The sequence below is a fragment of the Bos javanicus genome, chromosome 3 (assembly GCF_032452875.1).
Source record: "Bos javanicus breed banteng chromosome 3, ARS-OSU_banteng_1.0, whole genome shotgun sequence".
NCBI classification, from domain to species: domain Eukaryota; kingdom Metazoa; phylum Chordata; class Mammalia; order Artiodactyla; family Bovidae; genus Bos; species Bos javanicus.
The window spans coordinates 75,274,607-75,300,211 of NC_083870.1; the positions used below are offsets into that span (position 1 = coordinate 75,274,607).

The 25,605-nt window shown below is 35.5% G+C and overlaps 1 protein-coding gene across 1 annotated transcript in view; it reads right to left on the minus strand.

The window, feature by feature from the left end:
- Nucleotides 1-25,605, minus strand: part of LRRC7 (leucine rich repeat containing 7) — a 622,375-nt gene that overhangs the window by 15,616 nt on the left and 581,154 nt on the right. The window contains exon 25 of the mRNA XM_061411605.1: nucleotides 6,585-6,659. Coding sequence (XP_061267589.1) covers nucleotides 6,585-6,659 — 75 coding nt within the window. The remainder of the gene's footprint in view (nucleotides 1-6,584; nucleotides 6,660-25,605) is intronic.

Below are 25,605 nucleotides of genomic sequence, written 5' to 3' on the forward strand. Positions count from 1 at the left end.
TCTGTTTTTGTAGAGAGCTTGCTGTTAAAAGAGGAGATATTGGGAATGGATTTTATTATGTGTTTGAAGTCAGCTTTTCCCCCGTCTCTCTTCCTCCATTATCTGCTCTAGGTAATTTCAGACATGTCTACTTCCCGGGCAGAAACTTAGTTACAAATCCCTATTACATTGTTTACATTGCTTGGCACAATATTTTGTACATCGTCGACACTGAATACATATTTTCCAAATCGATAAGTAGAAAATGTGATAAACAGGTTGCTATCAGTAAAATTTGCTTCAGTAGAATCAGCATGGTATAATGGAAGAAGCTCAAATAAATGATTTAGCTTCTGTCAACAATAGATACCTTGCAGGGTGGTTGTGTGCTAAAAATGACATACTATGGGTACCTAATTGATGCTATTTTCACTTTATTCAAATTATGGAAGTTAGAGCCAGCTCAATGAACTTAATTTGTCTTTATTGCTTTTCATGTTTTACTTAGTATACAAAACATTTTTTTGATTTTCAAAAAGTATTTACTCAATCTCTAATTAGGTATCTGTGCTGAACTATATCGGAGAAGGCAATGGCACCCCACTCCAGTACTTTGCCTGGAAAATCCCATGGATGGAGGAGCCTGGTAGGCTGCAGTCCATAGGGTCACTAAGAGTCAGACACGACTGAGCGACTTCACTTTCACTTTTCACTTTCATGCTTTGGAGAAGGAAATGGCAACCCACTCCAGTACTCTTGCCTGGAGAATTCCAGGGACAGGGGAGCCTGGTGGCTGCCGTCTGTGGGATCACACAGAGTCGGACATGACTGAAGTGACTTAGCAGCAGCAGCAGCAGCTGAACTATATAGATTATGAACAAAGCAAATGGATAAAGATATGCAGTGAAATTCTGGCATATAAAACCATACACATTTAAAAAATTAGTTTTGGTTGTCTTCTAACCTAACAGTATTATAAAAAATGTTTTTCAAATATATTTTATCATTCTCAAAACACTAAGAATTACATAATACTGAACCACCTACCCCCCTGCCCACCTTTCCCCAATCCCCTCTGATGTTTTGATTTTCAACCACCAAAAGAGATCAACTATAGAAAATGGTAACACATTTAGCCTTGTTGGGAATGCTTTAGTGAAATTTCCAAATACTTTTTTTTTTAAGGGTCCCATACTTCATGCAGATGGTGACTGCAGCCATGAAATTAAAAGACACTTACTCTTTGGAAGAAAAGTTATGACCAACCTAGACAGCATATTAAAAAGCAGAGACATTACTTTGCCAATAAAGGTCTATCTGGTCAAAGCTATGGTTTTTTCAGTAGTCATGTATGGATGTGAGAGTTGGACTATAAAGAAAGCCAAGCACCGAAGAATTGATGCCTTTGAACTGTGGTGTTGGAGAAGACTCTTGAGAGTCCCTTGGACTGCAAGGAGATCCAAACAGTCCATCCTAAAGGAGATCAGTCCTGGGTGTTCATTGGAAGGACTGATGTTGAAGCTGAAACTCCAATACTTTGGCCACCTGATGGCGAAGAGCTGACTCATTTGAAAAGACCCTGATACTGGTAAAGATTGAAGGCGAGAGGAGAAGGGGACGACAGAGGATGAGATGGTTGGATTGCATCACCGATTCAATGGATATGAGTTTGAGTAAACTCTGGGAGTTGGTGATGGACAGGGAGGCCTGGGGTGCTGCAGTCCCTGGGGTCGCAAAGAGTCGGACACAACTGAGCAACTGAACTGACTGACTGACTTCATTTTAACCATAACAAAAATGTCTCCTCTTTACTTTTTGTGGCCTTTTTTGGGAAGAAATTATAAAGAATTCAGAGAAATAAACATACCCTAACCCATTCTTAGTGACTTATGATAATAATTATGAATGTGAACAGTTTGGAATAAAGCCAATTAGTTGCTTCCATGAAAGAAATTTCCCTAAGTGTATTTTGTGGAAATAGCTAATTGATGTTGCTGGTCAAGATGGTTGTATGGTTAAGTATGTTGAGAAATGTAAGATTTTTCAGGTTCTTAATATGCTGAGAACATTGTGAAATTCTGAAACAAAGGATAGACTCTGAAGTGGCTCTGAAACTTGAAGAGTAAGGAACTCTTAAAAAAAAATATTTTAAAAGATTCCATTGGGAAACAGTATTCTAAATTGAATAGTACTTTTTGAATTTTGTTTCTTTCTTTTAAAAGATGTTTCTCTTTCTTCCTGAACAGCAAAGCTGTTGGTTATGACTTCTTGCTTCCTACAATGTGCTTGGATCCAGAGGCTTTCCCCTCGATGATCTGGAAAACTAGACCAAAGACTCCAAGTAAGAAATAAGTCTCTCTTATGAGTAAAAGGCATGAGATTTAGTGCATGGAATTCATGACAATAATATGGCGTCTCGAAAGAACTTTGTTTGAGGTTGTTGAATAAGTAAACTTTGAGTAAGATAATACTATTAGCATGACCTACTGGTCATTAAAAGAGGTATCAAACTTCCCCTCAGACAAGGAAGGTTTGATTCAGTGATTGTATATAGATATAGCACTGTATATCTGTATACAACTGACCCAGGCTTTCATGGACATTTATTTCATTTAGACTTTTGGGAAATCTAAACTTTCTTTTTCCATTCTGAACTTTGAAAGCTGTAACTCATCATCCTATCCTAGCCCCCATTCCCACTCCAAGCCATGTCCATGTTTGAATTCTCCAACTCAGTGAGAAACTATAAAGTTTGAGGGTTTTCTTTCTTCATGCTTGGGCTCTCTCTCCTCTCTCATTGTACTCCACACTCACCCATCTGGCATAAGGGTCTCACCTCTGCTCCTGAAGACAGATGCCAGTCTAGCCCATGGGTATTCTTCCCTTGGAGAAGGAAATGGCAACCCACTCCAGTATTGTTGCCTGAGAATTCATAAACAGAGGAGCCTGGCGGGCTACAGTCCACAGGGTTGCAAAGAGCTGGACATGACTGAGAGACTAACATTTTCACTCTCATTTTTATTCTTCCTTCTACTCATCCTCTTTTCTCCTCTCTGTTAAACCTGGAATAACTCCTGCTTCATCAAGATATCATATGCTGTGGCCCAATAGCTTACCAATAACTAGTGAAACTTGACATATATTTATTGAGAGTGGTTTTTCAACTTGTCTGTATGAATTGTAGGGACAAGGTGTTTCAAGATTAGAAAAAAGGGGATTATCTGATTTGTTTGAATTATCATCTCTTTGATTATTATATATTGGTATCTCTGAGAGTTAGCCATAGACCAGGAATATACCTTGGATTATAAATTTCAAAGCTATTAAAATTTTGGAAAAGTAGAACCGGATATCATAAATTAATTATAAATCATTTAATTTCTCTGCTCCTGATGAAGTTAGGCTCTTGTCTTGGGAAGGTGAGAGGGCAGGTGAATGAAGAGGATAGGAATTGACTACTGTGATAGACTAGGATACAATATACAATATACTTACAAGTGGCCTACAACTGTGAGTCATGTTATCAAGTACTTTTTTTTTTTGCAGTCTATTTATCTTTTGGACAGAATAACTATAATTAGTGGATTTTCTATATTTATATTTTAAATTGAAAAATGTATAATTAGGTTGACTTTTATAACTGGAAAGAATATTAGAAAAAAAGAAACTATGATGTTAAACCAACAAATCTGCCACTTCAAAAAATGGTCAAATATTGACAAGTTCACATGGTTCAGTTGAATAACATTTTTTATGGTCCATGCGCTTTCCCTTTTTCTCTCTCACTCTTTTATAATTTGACTTTACAGAAGATGAAGCTGTGAGGGGTCAGGTCCCTTGGCAGAGTGCTCTTTCCTCATGCTACACTGTCTTAAAGCAAAATGACTTACTAAACTTTAGCCAGTATTTGAAGCTAATGAATTATAGTATCTATTCTAGGAAAATGAATAGTAAATGACAGAATAATCATGTGAATATGTTTTAAATAACATCAATCCTTAATGCACACATTTTCATTTAACTCAAATAAGATGCTCGTAGTACAACAGCAGAATAAGAAGAGAGTTGTGGGTAAAAAGAGTTACAGAAGAAGAAAGAGAGAGCTCTTATATAATAAATTCTGGGCTTGGGGAGGTTTGGGAAAGGTACATCTTTTGCCATTTTATATATATTTTGCTACTTGCTACTGATTTAGATCAAACCCCAAACTGCCCTCACATTAAGGAGGAGCTCATTCATTGATTTTATTCTTTTCTTTTACCTTGATTTTCCAGGTTGTATGCTTTCATTAAAGTTTATAAATAAATTTGCTCCAGTGAGGATATATTCTAATGATCTTGAAGTGACAGATAACTCAATGTTATAAGTTCATTTTTATCCCAGTGTTCTTTAAACCAAGAGCTACAGTATCATTAAGAGATAAAAATATAATTTTCTCTCTTAACATCTGATGTTGGCAATGATTCCAGTTTAGAATTAGTCATTTTTATTTCCTTCAGAAAATATAATTGGCCACTTGTGCTTTTTAACTAGTATGAATGAAACTGTAAATACAGCAATTTATTTGATGAAGGTCTATGTACATTTTTCTTTTACTGAAAATGGACTTTGATTTTATTGTACTAGATACAAATGAGTTCTACAGCAAAAATAAAATGTTACATCCTTGAGACTCTTCTGTGGAGAGAATAGACAACCCAGGGGAAGCTCTTCTGACTTTGATTCCACTTTTAATTCTTTTTTACTTCTTGTGTTAAGAATTAATTTCTCTGTGCACTTTGCTGTTGCTGTATACTTCTCAGGGACTAGAAACACTTACTAAATCCTCATTTCCCCACATATAACTGTTCTAGAATTTCACAGCCAGGAACATATTCTAAACCTGCAACTAGATATCATCTTAATTTGCATTTCATTCTGTAGGATATCTATATCTGTATCTATCTATAGAATATTTTAATATCCATTTAAGTATATTTCTTTTCTCAGTTTAGAGAGCAAAATCTTTTCCCCGCTCTGTCACAGATGAAGGCAAAGTCTCCAAACTTGTTCCATGCTATGGGATACTTCTCTATCCAGCCTGGCATTCTAATAGATCAGAGATCTGAGATGAGCTGGCTTCATTTTTTTACAGACTCTGACATTTGAAATAATTTGTTCAAAATTCAGTAGAGGAAAAGAACTAGCTATTTCCTTTGTTAAATAGCACCATGTACTAAATGTTAGGTGGTTACATTGTGAGTTTATTCATAGTTGTTTTCCATGGAAATTGATACAATTATTAAACAGTTGAATTTTTAAGTTAGGGGACCTCAGCTATAGTATAAACCACAGTTCATTTTACATATAATGAATGTGAGTTCTGTAGAAATGATATAAAATGCTTAACACCAAAGGGCTAGCTATGCAATTAAAAAATAGAGAACTTTGATAATTAAATGGTAAAGAAAATATTTAGCTTTTATGTGTCTCTTTTGTTTCAATGTCTTAACTCAAAAGGCCATCTACTGATTTGGTCTTTTTTTTTTTTTCATAACATAACACAGTTTTATATATATAATGTACATGTTGTATAATCACACAATATAGATACCAAGAGATGAACAGGTGGATACAAAAGTGTTCATATAACTCACTCTTATGTAATCTACTTCTGCCACTCAACAACATATCACTAACCTCTCTGTATACATAAATAAAAATCTGGCTTGAATGATGGCTCTTAAAAATCTATACAGTGTTTCACTAAAGAAATGCCTTGTCATAAGCTACTTAACCTTTTTCATATTAACTGGATAGTAAGGCTGTTTTCTGTTTGCTATTGTTATAACAGCACTCTGATAGCCATCCCTGTACAAGCAAGTTTGAAAATTGGTTGGTTTGGTCTTCTGTCTACATGAAACTGACATGGACCCTTCGGGTGGTATTTCTACCGTGACGTTGCCAGAGGCTGGAGTAATTCATAGTATTTTCAGATAATTATCATTATTGAAAACTTAAGTTTTCATAATCTTGCTAGTTAGTTTAAAATATTTGTGAGAATACGATTCCAAGACAATTTATCTATATAGAGTTTTTACTTTTCTGCAATTCTTTGACAGAGTTCAGTAAATAGAAGGTAGAGGATCACTGCTGAGCTGAGTTGAGTGGGGTCTTTCCATTTTGGTAACTATCTGAGCAGGGAAAGTAGAGAGAAATAACCATGTATTTTATACTATTAAAACAGTAACAAGATTATTGTTGAGAAATTAAATATGAACTAGTCCCTTCTCTCTCATCTAAAGTTACATCAGTACCGTATTTGGGTGCTTCATCCTTCTTACTTACACTTGATAACTATGCATAGATTCTTGTACACATCAATTCTTCTTACATTCCCAAAGTAACACTATTCCTTTAAACAAATATGCAGAATACCTGCCAAGTGCCAGGTACTGAGAATATAGGACTCTACCAGGCTGAATTGCTTTCTGATCTGTCTCTCAACCCCAAAACAGTAAAGGCAAATAAGAAATGTAATAAAAACTTGTTTTCAGTGATTTAACTCAAGTCACTTATTTGTTTCAATATTGGCCTTGGAAAGCATTGCTTTGTATCTGTCTTACCTGAAGGATTTTATCACCAGGCTGTAGCAGGTTGGATGCTGGTCCATCAGGTTGAACCCTAGTAACAAAGATACCCTATAAGTCAGAAGTAACAGAGGTTAGGATTCTATTTGTAAGACCTAGACCTACTTAAAAACTTTTTTCATTTACATAGAAAACAGTGAAAACATTAAAAACAGTTTACATATAAGGTTCAAAGATTATTATGGTATTTTAAGCAATGCACCTCTAAGTCATTTAAGGAAAATGACATTTTTATTTGCATAAAAAGCTCATATTGTTTTTAAAGTGCACTTAATAATTTAGAAGTTAAATTCATGGCATATTCTTAATTTCTTCCTTAAATAATTTCATATATGGTACTAAATCATCTTTTGTGTAACTTCTGAAGTTGTCTAAAGTTGTTCTTCACTGAAAATGTCTCCTGTTTGACAGGTTGTAAATTCAATATACCCTTTAAAAACCTGCTAGAATTACATATAATTCTGGTTTATTTTAATGAATATTACTTCATAAGTTACTGAGAATTTTAAAGTAAAATGAACAAATTAAACATAAGAAAATTCCAACACAAATATTAAATACAAAGGTTGCATCTATATAGCTACAAAATTCCTAAATTGATTTAGTTTAAAAAAAAGTCAAATTACCAGTGATAAGAGAACAAACTGTATGACTTCAAAACCTTTATACCATGAAATTTTTGCACCTTCTTTTATGTCTCTGGATATGTTCCAGTGTCTCTGGGTTTATGATCTACAGGAACTTGAATAAAATTTATCCCCTGCTGTTGTGTGAAAATTGTATAAATCTTAATTATGTTAAATTGGTTCATAGTGCTTTTCAAGCGTACTGTGTCCTTCTGCTCTTCTGTCTGTTCATTCTGTTAATTTTTGAGAGTTTGATCTTGAAACTCCAACTAAAAATATTAATTTACTTTAAAAATATTGTAATATATAGTAGAACTATATGTAACTTTGCTCTGTATTTTCCAAGTTTTCTGTAAATGTTTTATCATATACTCATAATTTAAAAAATTAAAAAATTTAGACAGACTTTATCCAGTCAAGGGAAAAAAATCATTTTATTTATCATGTACACAAAGCAAACATTCATTACATTTTACCATATACAAGGCCCTGATCACATGGACCACAGCCTTGTCTAACTCAATGAAACTATGAGCCATGATGTGTAGGGCCACCTAAAATGGATGGGTCATGGTTGAGAGTTCTGAAAAACATGGTCCACTGGAAAAGGGAATGGCAAACCACTTCAGTATTCTTGCCTTGAGAATCCCATCAACAGTATGAAAAGGCAAAATGATAGGACACTGAAAGATGAACTCCCTAGGTCAGTAGGTGCACAATATGTTTTCTGGAGAACTAACTCCAGAAAGACTGAAGAGGTGGAGCCAAAAAAAACAACACCCAGTTTTGGATGTGACTGGTTGTGAAAGTAAAGTCCAATGCTATAAAGAGCAATATTTCATAGGAACTTGGAATGTTAGGTCCATGAATCAGGTAAATTGGAAGTGGTCAAACTGGAGATAGCCAAGACTGAACATGGACATTTTAGGAATAAGTGAACTAAAATGGACTAGAATGGGTGAATTTAACTCAGATGATCATTATATCTACTACTGTGGGCAAGAATACTTTAGAAGAAATGGAGTAACCATCATAGTCAACAAAAGAGTCTGAAATGCAGTACTTAGATGCAATTTCAAAAATGACAGAATGATCTGTGTTCATTTCCAAAGGAAACCATTCAATATCATGGTAATCCAAGTCTACGCCCCAACCAGGAATGCTGAAGAAACTGACATTGAATGGTTCTATGAAGACTTACAAGACCTTCTAGAACTAACACCCAAAGAGATGTCCTTTTCATTTTAGGGGACTGGAATGCAAAAGTAGGAAGTCAAGAAACACCTGGGGTAGCAGGCAAATTTGGCCTTGGAGTACAGAATGAAGCAGGGAAAAGGCTAATAGAGTTCTGTGAAGAGAATGCACTGGTCATAGCAAACACCCGCTTCCAACAACACAAGAGAAGACTCTACACACGGACATCACCAGATGGTCGACACCAAAATCAGACTGATTATATTCTTTGCAGCCAAAGATGGAGAAGCGCTATTCAGTCAGCAAAAAAAAAGACCTGGAGCTGACTGTGGCTCATATCATGAACTCCTTATTGCCAAATTAAGACTGAAATTGAAGAAAGTATGGAAAACCACTAAACCATTCAGGTATGACCTTAATAAAATCCCTTATGATTATACAGTGGAAGTGACAAATAGATTCAAGGGATTAGATCTTATAGACAGAGTGCCTGAAGAACTATGGACAGAACTTCATGACATTGTACAGGAGGCAGTGATCAAGACCATCCCCAAGAAAAAGAAATGTAAAAAGGTGAAATGGTGTCTGAGGAGGCCTTACAAATACTGAGAAAAGAAAAGACACAAAAGGCAAAGGAAAAAAGGAAAGATATACCCATTTGAATGCACAGATCCAAAGAATAGCAAGGAGAGATAAGAAAGACTTCTTCAGTGATAAATGCAAAGAAATAGAGGAAAACAATATAATGGGAAAGACTAGAGATCTCTTCAAGAAAATTAGAGATACCAAGGGAACATTTAATGCAAAGATGGGCACAATAAAGGACAGAAATGGTATGAACCTAACATAAGCAGAAGATATTAAGAAGAGGTGGCAAGAATACACAGAAGAACTATACAAAGAAGATCTTCATGACCTGGATAACCACGATGGTGTGATCACTAACCTAGAGCCAGACATCCTAGAATGTGAAGCAAGTGGGCCTTAGGAAGTATCACTGTGAACAAAGCTAGTGGAGGTGATGGAATTTCAGTTGAGCTATTTCAAATCTTAAAATATGATGCTGTGAAAGTGCTGCACTCAATATGCCAGCAAATTTGGAAAACTCAGCAATTCCTTTCATGGTAATCTGTGTAAGGTAGTGCTTCAGAAAGGAGTACATCAAGGGTGCATATTGTCACCCTGCTTATTTAACTTATATGCTGAGTACATCATGAGAAATGCCGGGCTGGATGAAGTACCAGCTGGAATCAAGATTGCTGGGAGAAATATCAATAACCTCAGACATGCAGAGGACACCACCCTTATGGCAGAAAGCGAAGAACTAAGGAGCCTCTTGATGAAAGTGAAAGAGAAGAGTGAAAAAGTTAGATTAAAACTCAACATTCAGAAAACTAAGATCATGTGTCTGGTCCTATCACTAAACAGCAAATAGATAGGGAAACAATGGAAACAGGGAGACACTTTATTTTTGCGTCTCCAAAATCACTGCAGATGGTGACTGCAGCCATTAAATTAAAAGATTCTTGTTCCTTGGAAGAAAAGCTATTTCCAGCCTAGACATATTAAAAAGCAGACACATTACTTTGCCAATAAAGGTCCGTAGCTTCTAGTCAAAGCTATGGTTTTTCCAGTAGTCATATATGGATGTGAGAGTTGGACTATAAAGAAAGCTGAGCACTGAAGAATTGCTGCTTTTGAACTATGGTGTTGGAGAAGACTCTTGAGAATCCCTTGGACTGCAAGGATATCCAACCAGTCCATCTTAAAGGAAATCAGTCCTGGATATTCACTGGAAGGACTGATGCTGAAGCTGATACTCCATATTTTGGCCACCTGATGTGAAGAACTGACTCACTCTAAAAGATCCTGATACTGGAAAAGATTGAAGGCTGGTGGATAAGGGGGCGATAGAATATGAGATGGTTGGATGGAATCACTGACTTGACAGATGTGAGTTTGAGTAAGCTCTGGGAGTTGGTGATGGACAAGGAGCCTGGGGTGGTACAGTCCATCAGGTCTCTAAAAGCTGGACAGGACTGAGTGAATGAACTGAACTGAACTGAGGCCTGATTGCTGGTATTATAAAGGTACACTGAATATAATTTTTGGCCTCAGTGAGCACACTATATAGTAGAAGAAAAGTTAAGAAAACCAGTAAGTATAATGCAGTGTGACAGGTGTTAAATAGAGGGATAATAAATTATTTAAAAAGCTGAATTCAGCTTATCCTTAGTGTGTTGGGGCTTCTAATTATGATAGAAATATAATAGATTTAAATATTTAAAATATTGCATCCATATTAACCTTAAAGTTTGAAGCTTTCAAAAAGAGGAGCTATCTGGAAACTGATCATAAATGAAAATTAAAGGGTCCACACAGATAAGGAGAGGAAAGATATTCCACATAGAAGGGATGGCATATACACAAGTGCATGCCTTTTATTTATTTATTTTTTTGCATGCCTTTTATATTAAGGAGGCTGCAAGTAGTTCTATTATGACTGCAGTGGTTGTGGAAGGGTTCAAGTTGGTTGGGTTGGGAGTATGAGAGAAGAACCCATCAACCCCTCAAATTAAGTAGGTGCCAGGGGGCCTTTAATGGACATCCTTATCGGTTTGGGGAGCTACTGAAGTATTTGAAGTATGATGAGAAAATTTTAATTAATATCCTAAGAATAGCATTTGTCCTAAGAATGGACAAACAAAACGTGTATATTCAGTGGAATATTATTCGACAGTGGAAAGAAATGAAGGGCTGACATCAATGAACTTGAAAACAATGCTAAGTGAAATAAGCCATTCACAAAAGACCACATATTGTATGATTCCATTTATGTGAAATGTCAAGAAGAGGCAGATGCACAGAAATAGAAAGCAGATTAGTGTTTGCTGGAGGCTGGGAAGCAGGGGGCTGAGGAGCGACTGTTAATGTGTACAGATTTTATTTAAGGTAATAAAAGGATTCTGAAATTAGATAGTGGTGATGATTGCACAACTCTGTGACTATACTTATAAATCACTTGACTGTACATTTCAAAAGGGTGAATTTTATGTTGTATGAATTGTATATCAATATTGCTCTTATTATTTTTAAATTACAAAAATAATTTTTATTAAAATAAGTATTAATAGAAGATAATATTATAATGGCTTTGCTTATTATTCAGAAAATTATCTCTCTTGCTAATCTGTAGACTTAATGACTCACTTAAACCCATAACTTTGTGTGTATGTGTGTATGTAAGTGGTTTAACAAGCAGGCCCTAATTAAAATATTTCCATGTTTTTACTTTAGCAATTCAGATCTTTATGAGACATTAAGGCTTTTGAGTGATTTTTATCTTCTGATTTTAACTCATTTTCTTTTCCATTCAAAGATGAAACTCTAGATAGGCATTACATTTTTAGAAAAGTGCATAACTTTAACCAGTAATTTGACTTCTAGAACTTAGGTTAAGGAAATAACTGGATAAGTATGCAACAAGGATTTACCAATATATTCATTATGATATTATTTGTAATAAAAAAATTAGAAACCACACCAAAATATCTAACAATAGGAGATAGATTAAATAAATTATGATAAATCTATTTAATAGAATGATATGTGGTCATTACAAATGAAGTCCTTAGGTGACAGATACAGAAGTATACTGGTGCTTAGCAAAAACAAGCAAGTTATAAAACATGTGTGGCATAATACTTTTTTCAGTGAAACATGTTTAAATGTATATGTTTGTGGAAAACTGTCTGGAAGGATATACTTCTAAACTTAGCAGTGGCTGTACTGGGTAATGAGACATCATATATATGTGTAAATATGTGTGTATATATATACATACATATTATGGATGTGTATATATGATGTTACATTACCTAGTACAACCACTGTTAATGTTTAGAGGTATACCCTTACACACACACACACACACATATATATATATATATATATATATATATATATATATATATATATCGGAGAAGGCAATGGCACCCCACTCCAGTACTCTTGCCTGGAAAATCCCATGGATGGAGGAGCCTGGTAGGCTGCAGTCCATGGGGTCGCTAAGAGTCGGACACGACTGAGTGACTTCACTTTCACTTTTCACTTTCATGCACTGGAAAAGGAAATGGCAACCCACTCCAGTGTTCTTGCCTGGAGAATCCCAGGGACAGGGGAGCCTGGTGGGCTGCCGTCTATGGGGTCGCAGAGAGTCGGACACGACTGAAGTGACTTACAGTACAGTACAGTAATATATATATATATATTTCTCTTTATTTTTGCTTATCTGCACTTTCTAGTTTTCTTATTTTTCTACAATAATTAGACACTACTTATAAGAAAAATAAGGTACTACAATTTTAAGAAAACAGTAATAAAAACTTAAAAAACTTTAAGTTTATGGTGTCACAATTCGGTGTCGTGTCCAAACAGCTAGCTGCTTTGGTCAGTTCAGTTGTACAAATGCTCAATTCACAAGGAAAAAGAAAACAGGTTGTTTGAAAGGGACAGTTAAATAAAACATAACGACTAATCCACTAGACCAGTGAATGGCATTGGTTGCAAAAACAAATATAATTCTTACAGTCCTTTTGCTACTGAGCACATAACTCTCATTCTCCGTCAATCCAGGAGAGTGTGTGAGTACTCAGTTTCCTTGGTGGTTCCCTCTTTTTGCTGTTGAGTGCACTGTACAACAGACAGAATGACATTATTGCCCAAAATAAGGCCCTGCATCTCTGGATGCTGAAGGTGAAGCTGCTTTTACTATTATATTTTGTCCCAGCAGTCAAAGTCTTTGCTCCCTAGTTAATTTTGATTGCCTTTTTCCAGGTCATTGTACAGGAACGGTTTTAATAATGTTTGTGTGAATCCAGACCGTAGGAGCAGAATTGTGACCATCATATCTGCAATGCTGGGAGGAACCAGCAATACCCTACAACCAGACTGCCAGAAGAATACAAATGTCATGTCTGTGGCAAGTTTAATTTCATTCATCACAAAGCTCTGCAGAACTCAGCCACTGTTCTGAAGACTTGCTTTGAAGCTTACTTTTATGGTGGCCTGAGTCTTCCTAAGTATTTATTGCTGTTTTCTAAAGCTTTAATAGTTCTTTTCAATTAATTTTTTTTTACCAACTATGAAATTGCTACTGTCATTGATATAGTTTCCTTTTTTCTGTATATACATATATCCTATCAGCCTGCATATTGCCTCATTAGTCAAAACAGATAGCAATGAGTGTCATGTTTGATAATGGTGTGCAGCATTCATTATTTTTGGAGGTGGAATGTTTCCCCAAAGACTGCTTGGAAAGGCCAGTGCCCTGATTTTCCACTGTATTTACGTATATAAACACTGTCATATGAAAGAGAGCAAATAATTCTGAGCTCATTTTATGGTCTCTGTTATGATGAATATAGATGAGAAATATGAAAACTTTGACACTGTTTTGAAAAAGTTCTTTGTAGCAGTGTGTCACCCTTTCAACAAATTCATTATGTTCTGAGATTTCAAAGAATACTTTGACACTGACAGATATCGGTGAAGAATCACCAAACTATTTGTATTCTTAAAATTAGAGCAATAACTTCCCACTGATTGGTAAAGAGCCATCTCCTAAATTCCAAGTGCAGTAAGCACTTGTATGTATCTTGTATGTATCAAAGATCCAAATCATGGCATATGACCAATTTTATAATTCTTTGGACAAGATCTTAAAATATTTATTTCTTTTAATGCTTAGCAGAGTGCTAAATGTGGATCAGACTATCATGCAGTACCTCCAAACTAGTGAAACAACCTATAAACCTAAGTCTATATACCTATAGCTATATGCCTATTTGCTATATACCTATAGCAAATCTATTTTGCCCAAATAAGGAAAATATCTCAGTAACTGTTTTTCAATGAGTAGTGTGTATTAGGTATTTTTGCTGCTATTATAATAAGTTATCACAAGCTTAGTGGCTTAAAACATCACAAATTTATTATCTGACAGTTCTTTAAGTTAGACATTTAACTCAGTTCTCAGTGGGCTGCAACAAAGGTGTTGGCTGCAGGTGTGTGTGTTCAGTTGTGTACAACTCTTTGCGACCCATTGCTGGCCAGGCTCCTCTGTCCATGGAATTCTCCAGGCAAGAACACTGGAGTGGGTAGCCATTCCTTTCTCTAGGGGATTTTCCCAAGCCAGGAATCCCGGGTCTCCTGCATTGCAGGCAGATTCTTTACTCTCTGGGCCACCAGGGAAGCCTGTAATAGTGGTTTATACCTCATAGTTACTAGATTGAGTGAATACATATAAAATACTTAAAGTAGTGGACAGCATTCAGTATGGGGTCAATAAATGTTGTTATAATTATTGAAAATTTGAAGACTGAGCTACAGTCCAATGTCTTTTTATCCAGCAAAGCCCACTTTAAGAGACTTCTGAGTCTCCCAACTGTACTAGATTTACTGACAGGAAATTCTTCTTTACTCTTAGTCTTGGAGTGTACTGAAAGACATTTGTTATCTTTCCCTCAAATTCCCAACTGCTAAGAGGGAATATAACAACTTTTACTGACCCCATACTGAGTGCCATCTTTATTTAGGGAAGGGGATGGCAAGAGGGCTGGAAAGTCTTTCCTATATCATCTGTGGTTTCCTCGTGGTGGCTCTCAGCGATAATGGCTCCAACTATTGTTTTACTCTTAATAGTGGACATAGGTCCCAACAAGAGGGTTTTCTGATGGTCCTTAAGAACATTTAGAGGTTATCTCCTTTGGCCGCTCCAAGTCAACAGAGCATCAGATCTGCAACAGTGGCCGAGTCTAGTTATTGGCTAATGGCTTATCTGAGTGTGTTTTTCTAATATTTTGCACCTCATGTTCAGCTCATGTTCTTTAGTGCCTCAGCAGCACAGTGGTTTTCCCTCAGTACCACCTCTAGAGGGCATCTTGCAGCAGAGCAACAGTATCGCCACTGCTGCTGCTGCTGCTGTCGCTTCAGTCGTATCCGACTCTGTGCGACCCCATAGACGGCAGCCCACCAGGCTCCCCCGTCCCTGGGATTCTCCAGGCAAGAACACTGGAGTGGGTTGCCATTTCCTTCTCCAATGCGTGAAAGTGAAAAGTGAAAGTGAAGTCGCTCAGTCGTGTCCGACTCTTAGCGACCCCATGGACAGCCTACCAGGCTCCTCCCTCCGTCCATAGGATTTTCCAGGCAAGAGTACTGGACTGGGGTGCCATTGCCTTCTCGCAGTCCTGTCCAAATAAGTCTTTTCTCCTATCAAACACCAATATCTAAGTGTGCTTGAGACAGACACAGATCCAATGGACTCAGGGATCACAGAGGAACCCCGCCAGCACGACCTGTTGCAATTTCATATTCCTACCCCAGTTTTTGAACCAGTTTTCATATAAGTTTATAAATGGTTTTTCCAAAAGTACCCATAATGGGCTTTTTAAAAGTTTTGCTTTTCACAAGTAATTTTGAAAAAAGATGGGTATGGAAGGTTTTTCATAGTGTTAAGATCTGACCTTGTCTTATTGGTTACCTAGCCTGCACACCACTGGACATAAACCCTGAAGGACTCAGGAAGTGAGTCTACAAGGCTAACATTTAACATTCTAACTTTAGAGGAGAAAGGAACTTTATATGACCGTTTAATGATGAAGGTGAATGACTGTGACAGTCTCAGCTATTGTAAATGTAGACACCAAAATAGAACTTGTCTTAAGGGAACTGCAACATCAGTTTGTGAAATATGCTTTTCTTTAAAATTCTGAAAAAAACTTGGCTGTAGCTGATGCTAAGAAATTGGTTTCTAGGAAGGCCATACATCAGATAAAAATTGCATACTATAGCAATTATAATTTAGAACATATTGGTTATATATTATAAAATATGATATTTTATGCTTTCATATAACTATAAAAGTTCAGACAGTGTTTCTGGAGGAAAAAAATGACTCATAGAAATAGTAAACATAGCCATTGATTCAATAGCTTGTAAAGTGCAACTTTTTTGGGGGTCAAATATTGGCAAATTTTTTTTTCATAAATTGGGCAATATTAATATTAAGCTATGATATGGCTCAAAGGAGCAGCATGACAAATACACAGTAGACTGTGTTTACTTAATCCCTGTGATTATTAGACCACTTGACATATGAAGAATAAAGATATTATCAATAGTTTTACTCTAAGAGTCAAAAGTGTGAAAAAAAATATTGTAAGGTTAATTGCTGAAAGTCAAATCTTGAGCTCTGAACAGTTTCCTAGCTTAATAATTGAAGACTTTGTATGCAGCAAGAGAAGAGATTTATCCAGTGATCATTAGAAACTAAAGAAGAGGAGAGAGAAAGAGAAGAGAGGGAAGGAAAGGAAAGAAAAAAAAATAAAAGAGGGCATTGGCAGCTGAATATGATGCTCCAGTGTATGACTGAACTTTAGCTGACAAAACAATGAATATGAAATCCATAAATAATGAACAGAAAGAAAGTTGCTTTAGAAACCTAAAATAATTGAGCCTCAAAAGACAGAGATTACAAATTATACAACTGATCAAAGTTCTCTAAAAACATCACAAAAATCTTATCCACAGATTTTAAAGAAATTCAAAACTGTCTTTCATGAACTTTTATATAAAGAAATATTAAAATAAAAATCACATATTTATTAATAATCCATTGGTGCAACAGGGGACTATTAAAACCCATAGAAACTGGTTATGTGATTATAGATAGTAACAATATAACGGAGCAATCCTAACAGAAAAAATACATTTTCATCATTCTTTTATGTCACTGTAAGGATTTATTTAGTAGCCAAGAAGAAAAATGTATATAGATATACAGTTTTCAAGATACTGCCCTTATGACTTGATAATAGCAGCCCAAAACCTTATTTCCTTTTATCTTCGATTCCTGTTAGAAATGACAAATTGGCTACTAAAAAATTGAATTTTTTAAATAGTTTGATGCTGATTATCATGCAGTATTCTCTTTTGAGGAATCTGAATATAAGAGTTAAAATTATGTTTGGCTTTGCCGACTTTATATGGGCATACCTTGTTTTACTGTACTTCACTTTACTGTACTTTGCAGATACTGCATTTTTTTAAACAAATTGAAGGTTTGTGGCAACTTTCTGTTAAGCAAGTCTGTTGGTGCCATTTTTCCAACAGCATCTGCTTACTTCAATGTTTCTGTGTCACATTTTGGTAAGTCTCGCAATATTTTATTCTGTTTGTAGTCTGTGATCAGTGATCATTGATGTTACTCATTGAAGACTTAGATACTCTTTTTTTTAAAATATGCTTTTGCATTATGGTTTATCATGAGATATTGAATATAGTTCCCTGTGCTACACAGCAGGACCTTGTTTATCCATTCTATACATAAAAGCTTGCATCTGCTAACTCCAACCTCCCACTCCATTTCTTCACTCACTATAAAAAAAAGGCAATAAAGTGTTTTTACCATCTGAGCCACCAGGGAATCCCCTGGCAATAAAGTATTTTTGAATTAAGGCATCTATATTATTTTTAGACATAATGCTATTGCACACTTAAAAGAATACATTATAGTATAAACGTAACTTTTAACGGTATTTGGAAACCAAAAATTCTGTGGGGCTTGCTTCATTGCAATATTCATTGTATTGCAGTGGTCTGGAACCAAACTTTAATATCCTGGAGGTATTCCTGTAGGAATTATAATTGTAATTTTTCTTTAATTGATTGTTACAGTATTCCAATTATTACCTAAAAATTAAAAATCTCTGGGAGTCTCTCTATTGTGACCTAAACTATCTTTTTATTTCTGTTTATTTCTTGGTAAAATTCTTAAGCTTAAAAAAAGAATCTTCTTTCATTTGATTTTCACATTTTCTTTTAAGAGATCACACTCTTTGTGATTTCCAGATTTCTTGCCTATTTGGGAAAAACAGGTGAAATATTTTCCATTTCTTTTATTTTATGACTTCTTTAAACTTTAAAGCCTGTATTTAATATGAGACCTTAACTTGCGGTGAATAGTTGGGTCGCTGAGTTTCATACAATTTACTGATTCTGTCAGAGCTCCTACTGGCTTTTCTTCTCAGCTTTATATATAGCATAAAATAGTAGAAGCAATTAAAACCAAGAGTGAGTAACTGTAGGTGGCTGTGGATTCTCCTTCTTCGTTATTCCTAAAATAGTATCAATAATCAGCTTTCTGATTATCATCCCTTCGAGCTTCCCCAAAGCCCCTTCAATTGTCAAATTTTTTGACATTATACCATTTCAAAATAATGGATTGAGAAGTGAAAAATTCACCAAAGTCTTTTTTGTCACTTATGCTAAAATAAGGTTTCTAAAGTGAAAAATTGTTCTCTTGTGAGCTACATTCAGTCAAACTATGATTCTTTTAGAAAAAATATGGCTTTATGTAGAGTAGACCATGCTGGAGTGTTGCTTAGAGCTGGCAGTGAAATCAGGAGGTCAAAAGGCCAGTGACAAATGTCTCGTAGGCTCTACAGTTGTGGATTTCTGATACACTGACTGACTAAGTGCATTGGCAGTGTGAGGCAGAGAGAAAAGGAAGCTTCTTTTTTTAAAAAAATTACTTTTTAGTCTCTATATTTCTATATTATTTAATTTTTATAGTGACAGTGTTTTCATTTATTACCTGTATAATTTTTCTGAGGTTTAAGTTAAAGTAAAAAGACTGCAGTTGTACACATCTGAGACTAAGACTGTATTATGATTGTATTTATTAATTTTATGGAAAGAAAACACCAGTTTTAGTAATTATAAAATATGTACAAAACTTCAACATTCCTGAAAGATACAACTCAAGTCACAACTGAATTATCAATGTAATTGGATACTTTAATATAAAGGAAAAGACTGACTGGGCAGTGTGTGCTCAGTTGTGCCCGACTCTGCAACCCCATGGACTGTAGCCTGCTAGGCTCCTCTGTCCATGGAATTTTCCAGGCAGAAATACTGGAGTGGGTTGCTATTTCCTTCTCCAGGAAAAGCTTAGCTGGTTTGCAAAAAGTATGTAAACCATGAAAGATAAAAAGCATTTAAAAATATACAACAAATGCTTAAGAGCCTTTCTATTTCAAGTTATCCTGGTAATAAAGATCATGTAAAAATAATGAATGTGTGAACTTTGAAGATTGTAAGTAATATGTGTTTACTTTTTAAAAATTCAAAGTTTAAACCTATTGGTTAGAATTTTGTTGTATATTTTTAAGTTAATTATGATTTAAAAGGATGACTATGTTGTCCAGAGTAAAAGCACTGAGAATGCCCTAGTTCACAATCAGTAGAAGATACCTAAGTGAAAGTGGCTCTCAATTGTTTGTCTCTTTGGTGACCCTCACATTGTGTCTCAGAGACGGACACCTTCAGAGAACTGAAGCTGCTCCCAGCTGGTGTGTGCAAGTTATACAAAACCCAGTATACTACAGGGTTTTCTTGCAGTATGCTGCTGCTAGGTCGCTTCAGTCGTGTCCGACTCTGTGCGACCCCATAGACGGCAGCCCGCCAGGCTCAGCCATCCCTGGGATTCTCCAGGCAAGAACACCGGAGTGGGTTGGTATTTCCTTCTCCAATGCATGAAAGTGAAAGGTGAAAGTGAAGTCGCTCAGTCCTTCTGACTCTTAGCGACCCCATGGACTGCAGCCTACCAGGCTCCTCCGTCCATGGGATTTTCCAAGCAAGAGTACTGGAGTGGGGTGACATTGCCTTCTCCATCTTGCAGTATAGGAATAAGCAAATCTTGTACCTTAGTGGAGGTATCCTACTAAATTAGTCATTCAAAGTCGAGGTAGAAACCATTTTTTAAAAAGCAGAGGACAGGATGAATATATGATTTTTCTCTCAATAAAAAATAAATCTTGGTATAGCTCAATAAACAAAGAGAAACACAAATTTAAGATATGATTCTTCTTTAACCATTTTAATGTATAGTCCAACACTTCCTATTTTCTATTAATAAATGTCATTGGAGGTTAAATGATAGTGCCTTGTTATTGGAATGTGGTTTGTCTATGGTGATGGGGTTTGACCCAGTCGGTTTCAAATATAGGAAATAATTTCTACTCCTTTATATTTAAAAATAGAATTGGTTACTAAGACCATGTATAGCTATGCTAATTATATTATAAAGATAATAGACAAATAAAATCTTACTTGTAGTTTTGTACCTTATGCAATAATCCTAAACTGTTATTACGTGCTCACTGCTTAATGTAACTGTGGATTTATTAACAATTTATGTATTTTGGGGGCTTCTCTGGTAGTCCAGTGGTCAAGAATCCACCTTTCAATGGAAGGGACACTGGTTTGATTCCTGGTCTGGGAAGATCCCACATGCCGCGGAGCAACTAAGCCTGTGAGACGCAACTGCTGAGCCCATGCTCTGCAACCACTGAAGCCCACATGCCTAGAGCCTGTGCTCTGCCATAAGAGAAGCTACTGCAATGAGAATCCTGAGCACTGCAGCTAGAGAGTAGCCCCCGCTTGCAGCAACTAGAGAAAAGCCCGTGTGTAGTAATGAAGACCCACCACAGGCAAAAAACAAAAGAAATAAACCCCCAAACCTCATAATATATATTTTGAAAATATAGATACTTACATATATGTGTGTGTATGTGTATATATATATATATATATACACATGTATTTATATATATACATTTTAAAATAACACAATCTAAAAATTCTGATCTAGTAGTCCAACTTTCCAGCAGAGTTCTGGGACCTTCAGGTCAACTTGGTGTCTGGAAATCTATAATCATCTCTTTATGGCTTTCTTTCAACTCATTCAAAAGATCTTAGGGAAAACTTAAGTTGGAACTTACAGAACTTAAGAATCAACTCTTTGTGTTCTCATGATTTTCTTTACACACCCAAAAGAGAAAAATGACACGATAAGTGTTTTGCAGTTACTTGTGTTTTCTTTTTAGTTGTTTTAGATTTCTTTGATCATACCTATTTCTACCTGATTTTTTTTTCCCACCTAAGTGTGCTCACACCAAATTTCCCTGCTCCTTGTGTATTATTTTGTGAACCACTTTCTTCAGCTATCAAAGAACAGAAGAGATTTGGTTCAATTAGTGATTACTATCTCTAGGAGAGTCTAAGACTATATTTGTGGGATATAGCAGTCTTTTTTTTTTTTTTAAAAGATTAATCTGAAAAATTACAAGGATTTAAAAGCAGATTTAATGGGTCTTGTTGAAAAAATACAACACAACAAATTTCAGGATCCATACTGAAGTATCAAGTTGCTTTGGCAATCCCTCTCAGATGCCATGGTTGAAAGCACTCAGGCTCTAGGGAAGTAATTCTCATAGATTAAAGCATATCAGAATTACTGGTACTGAAGTACTTTCAGTTTGAAAGATGAAAAACATCCATTATTTTCATAATGGTATAATGGACACTTTTGGGGACCTGCCCAGATGTCCTTGATAAGGTTGGTGCTCTCACTCTGCAGATGCTGCTGATAGCTCACATCTAACACTTCTTTTGAAAATTACCCTCAGCCTGGAGCTTCCTTACTGAGAAATGCTGGGTAGGTCAGGCTCCTTCCCACGTAGTCAATGACTGATGATGCTGTTTAGTCGCTAAGTTGTGTTTGGCTCTTTTGCGACCCCATGGACCGTAGCCTGCCAGGCTCCTCTGTCCATAGGATTTCCCAGGCAAGAATACTGGAGTGGGTTGCCATTTCCTCCTCCCAACCCAGGGATCTTCCCGATCCAGAGATCAAACCCACATCTCTTGCATTGGCAGGCAGATTCTTTACCACTGAGCTACTTATGAAGCCCTCAATGACTGATACCAGGGTACAAAAGGCTGTTTCCTTCCTTAGGGTGAGACAACTCTGTGGTACCCTATTTTTTTAATTCAATTTTTAAAATTTAATTAAAATTTCCACTAAATCCATATCTTTGCCCAGTTTCTTCACCTGCCCTACTGCATCCCTCATTCTCATATAGATTTCACCTAACAGCAATTCTTCAATTAACTTGCACAAAAATCTCCATCTCTGGTTCTGCATCTTGAGGATCTGATTTTAGAAAAATATAAACTACAAAAATTAAAGCTCTACAGTATCTCCTTGCCTGGAAGGTATATGCAGATTCTATATTTTGCTTACTAGTGATTCTTTGGAAGCCAGTATCAGGTTCCCATGCACATAGCAACTTCAGAGATGGATTGGAGGAAAAATGGATAATACTGTTATTAAATACATGCTATTGAGATACATCTCAAATGTTAGATGGGTAAATTTTTAAAAGTTAAACAATAGTGCTACAGGAAGAGACATGGAAGATTACTTTTTACTTTGTTTTTATTTTATTTCTATTAATCTGACTTCATAATATTTTCAAGATTCTAGTTAGTTATAACATCTTCAAGCAGAAATTAGAAATACTATCGGAGTTGCTGGAATACCATTTACAACTTGTGGTGTAAATTTATAAATGGAATATGAAAGATTTCACACATTTCTCAAAGATCTTTTGGACCCTCAGTAATAAGCTTTCTCTAATTGATGGACCTGTTAATTCTTATTAGTTATTACATAAGATATTATTTATGAACTAATTTTAAGTATTTTCATATTTTGATTGAAAAGTCTCTGATGTTTTTCCAAAAATTGAAACAAACTTAAAAAGTCTCAAGTCCTTTCCCATACCATTTCTGCCTCCTTACTGAGCATATTTTGTTCCATGCTAAATAGCTGACATTATGTAGCAGACAAAACATAGATAACATTTAACTCTAGCAACTAATATAACTGGTTATGTACTTGGACTTCAATTTTATTGAAAAATATTTTACTGATTGTTAAAATATATCACAAAGTGATAGCAATCTCAATGCAAGTGTTTTTCTAAATATACCGTTGAATTAAAATGTCCCAATCAATGTTCTTATTTGAAATGGTTCTTTTAAATCACCTTATTTTTTCATATGTAAAATAGAATGATATTTTCTTAAAGAATCATGTCTGTGTTGTTATATTTTATTACATCCCTTTGCAAGCTGAAATCTTATATCTCTTCTTTATAATATAATGTCTTGATATTAAAATCATCGAATTGGCTAAAGGACACTGCCACAACTTCTTGAGTGAGTGCTAGTCACCCAGTTGTGTCCAACTCTTTGAGACCCTGTGGGCTGTAGCCCACCAGACTCCTCTCTCCATGGAATTCTCCAGGCAAGAATACTAGAGTGGGTTGCCATTTCCTCCTCCAGGGGATCTTCCTGACCCAGGGATCAAACTTAGGTCTCCCGCATTGCAGACAGATTCTTTACTGTCTGAGCCACCAGAGAAGCCTTGGAGCCTTCTTAAAAGACCTCATATAGGTGATCATACTTGTAGAATCCTATTAAAAGGAGATTGCGAAGACTGCATTTCTATTAATATTTCTGAATAGATTTAGGGTCTTTTCAACATATAAGACAAAGAACAAAATAGGCAAAAATGCATTTTTATTAAAAAAAAATTCTTGCTTTTAATGTCTTTAAACAACCAAATGGTATTCTAAACCTCAAACTGCAATGTGACTAAGATGCAGTTGGAATAACCAAGTAGTGCAATAATTTATGCTTGTTATTTGTTTTTAAAAATTCAGCTTTATATAAAAATTACACATATTTATATTTTATCTGTTTCTTGCTCCTGAATGTTATTTTCACATAATTAATAGGTTCTCCACATTACTTTGCATTACATAATCACTCAAAGTAGAATTAAGGATGGAACAGACATATAAGTTATATTATAAAATTAATTTAGAAATATATAAATCATCTTTAGGGATTATAAAAAATTAAGGAAATATTGCATGTAGTTTAATATTTATGTAGTAAATATAAATCATATGCTGTGTGGAGTTCTAGATAAATGTGTTTGTTATTCTTGATTTTTATATCCATGGAGAACACGTGACAGTAAATAGGTTTATGATACGTACTTTTTTCATAAGTCAAGAACAGATCTTTGTAACTTTTTGTTTGTGATCCACCAGTGTCACGAGACTGAACAAACCTGGAAAATTTTCTTGTATGTTTTCGAACTTGCTACTGCCAAGCATGCCTCTGAGTATTATTATCCCCAGTAAAGGTATTAAGGAAATGTTTTGGATTTGCACAACTAACTTTTCTTCTCTTCTTAATATTAATCATATAAAAAACTTTTATTTGATGCAGTGCCCATCTCCATACAGTTTTTTTCTAGGCTGGAAGGTGGTGTGTAAATAGGAGGGACCTATATCCAGTTGCAGGCCGTTTGGCATTTGGAATTGATCTTTTAAAATTTATGTCCAATTAAGTGCAGTAATTTATTCTGAAATTCCAGAACTTTAGAGTTTATTGGTGATTATAGAATCTTACAGTTGACATGCCTCTAATATTCTTCTTTGGCTTGGGATTTTACCTAAACCATGGGCAAATTAAGGCATTTAAGAAAGAACATGAATTGTTTCTTCTATCACTTCTGTCTACATGCAGATTGTCCAAATTCATGGAAATATAAGTAAGGTCTCCGGCATCTGCTGAGCATAAGTGTTTATGATAAAACTGTGGAGAATAAGTGATTCTTTGGTCTCAATATCCTAGTATGGGTAGTTCCTGCTATCATGTAATTTGAGGTTATGCATAATGTAGCTTCCATTTGATCCTGTTTCTAGGTAATTGTTCATGGGATTATTCAGTGCTATGCTTTTACAGCATATAGAGAAAGGGGCTGTCATCTCCTTTAATATCTTTAAAATCCAGAAGCTTCTTAGTCCATCCTTCTCAAATGAAGCAAGGAGGGATATCAGTCCTTTGATGAGGAGCTATGTGAATGCAACATTAAAAATTTATTTTCGGAGTCTTGGGCTGCCTTATGAAGTCACACAACACAATATCAATCATCCATTAATCCAATCTCTTCCCAACAATATCTCATGGAAACTGTATTGGTATCTTAAATTTTGCAATCATGATTTATTATTTTATGAACACTTAAATAGAGAAAGATTATTGTGGTTTGTTCCATTGGCACAATCTCCACTGTAATAATACCTTAGTCCAAAAGTTATACAAATATTTAGCAATCCAATGTGTACTGTATGCTGTACACATGCTTCTAATTATCTAAGTTCAATAGAGAAAATATGCTGACTTTCGAGGATTTG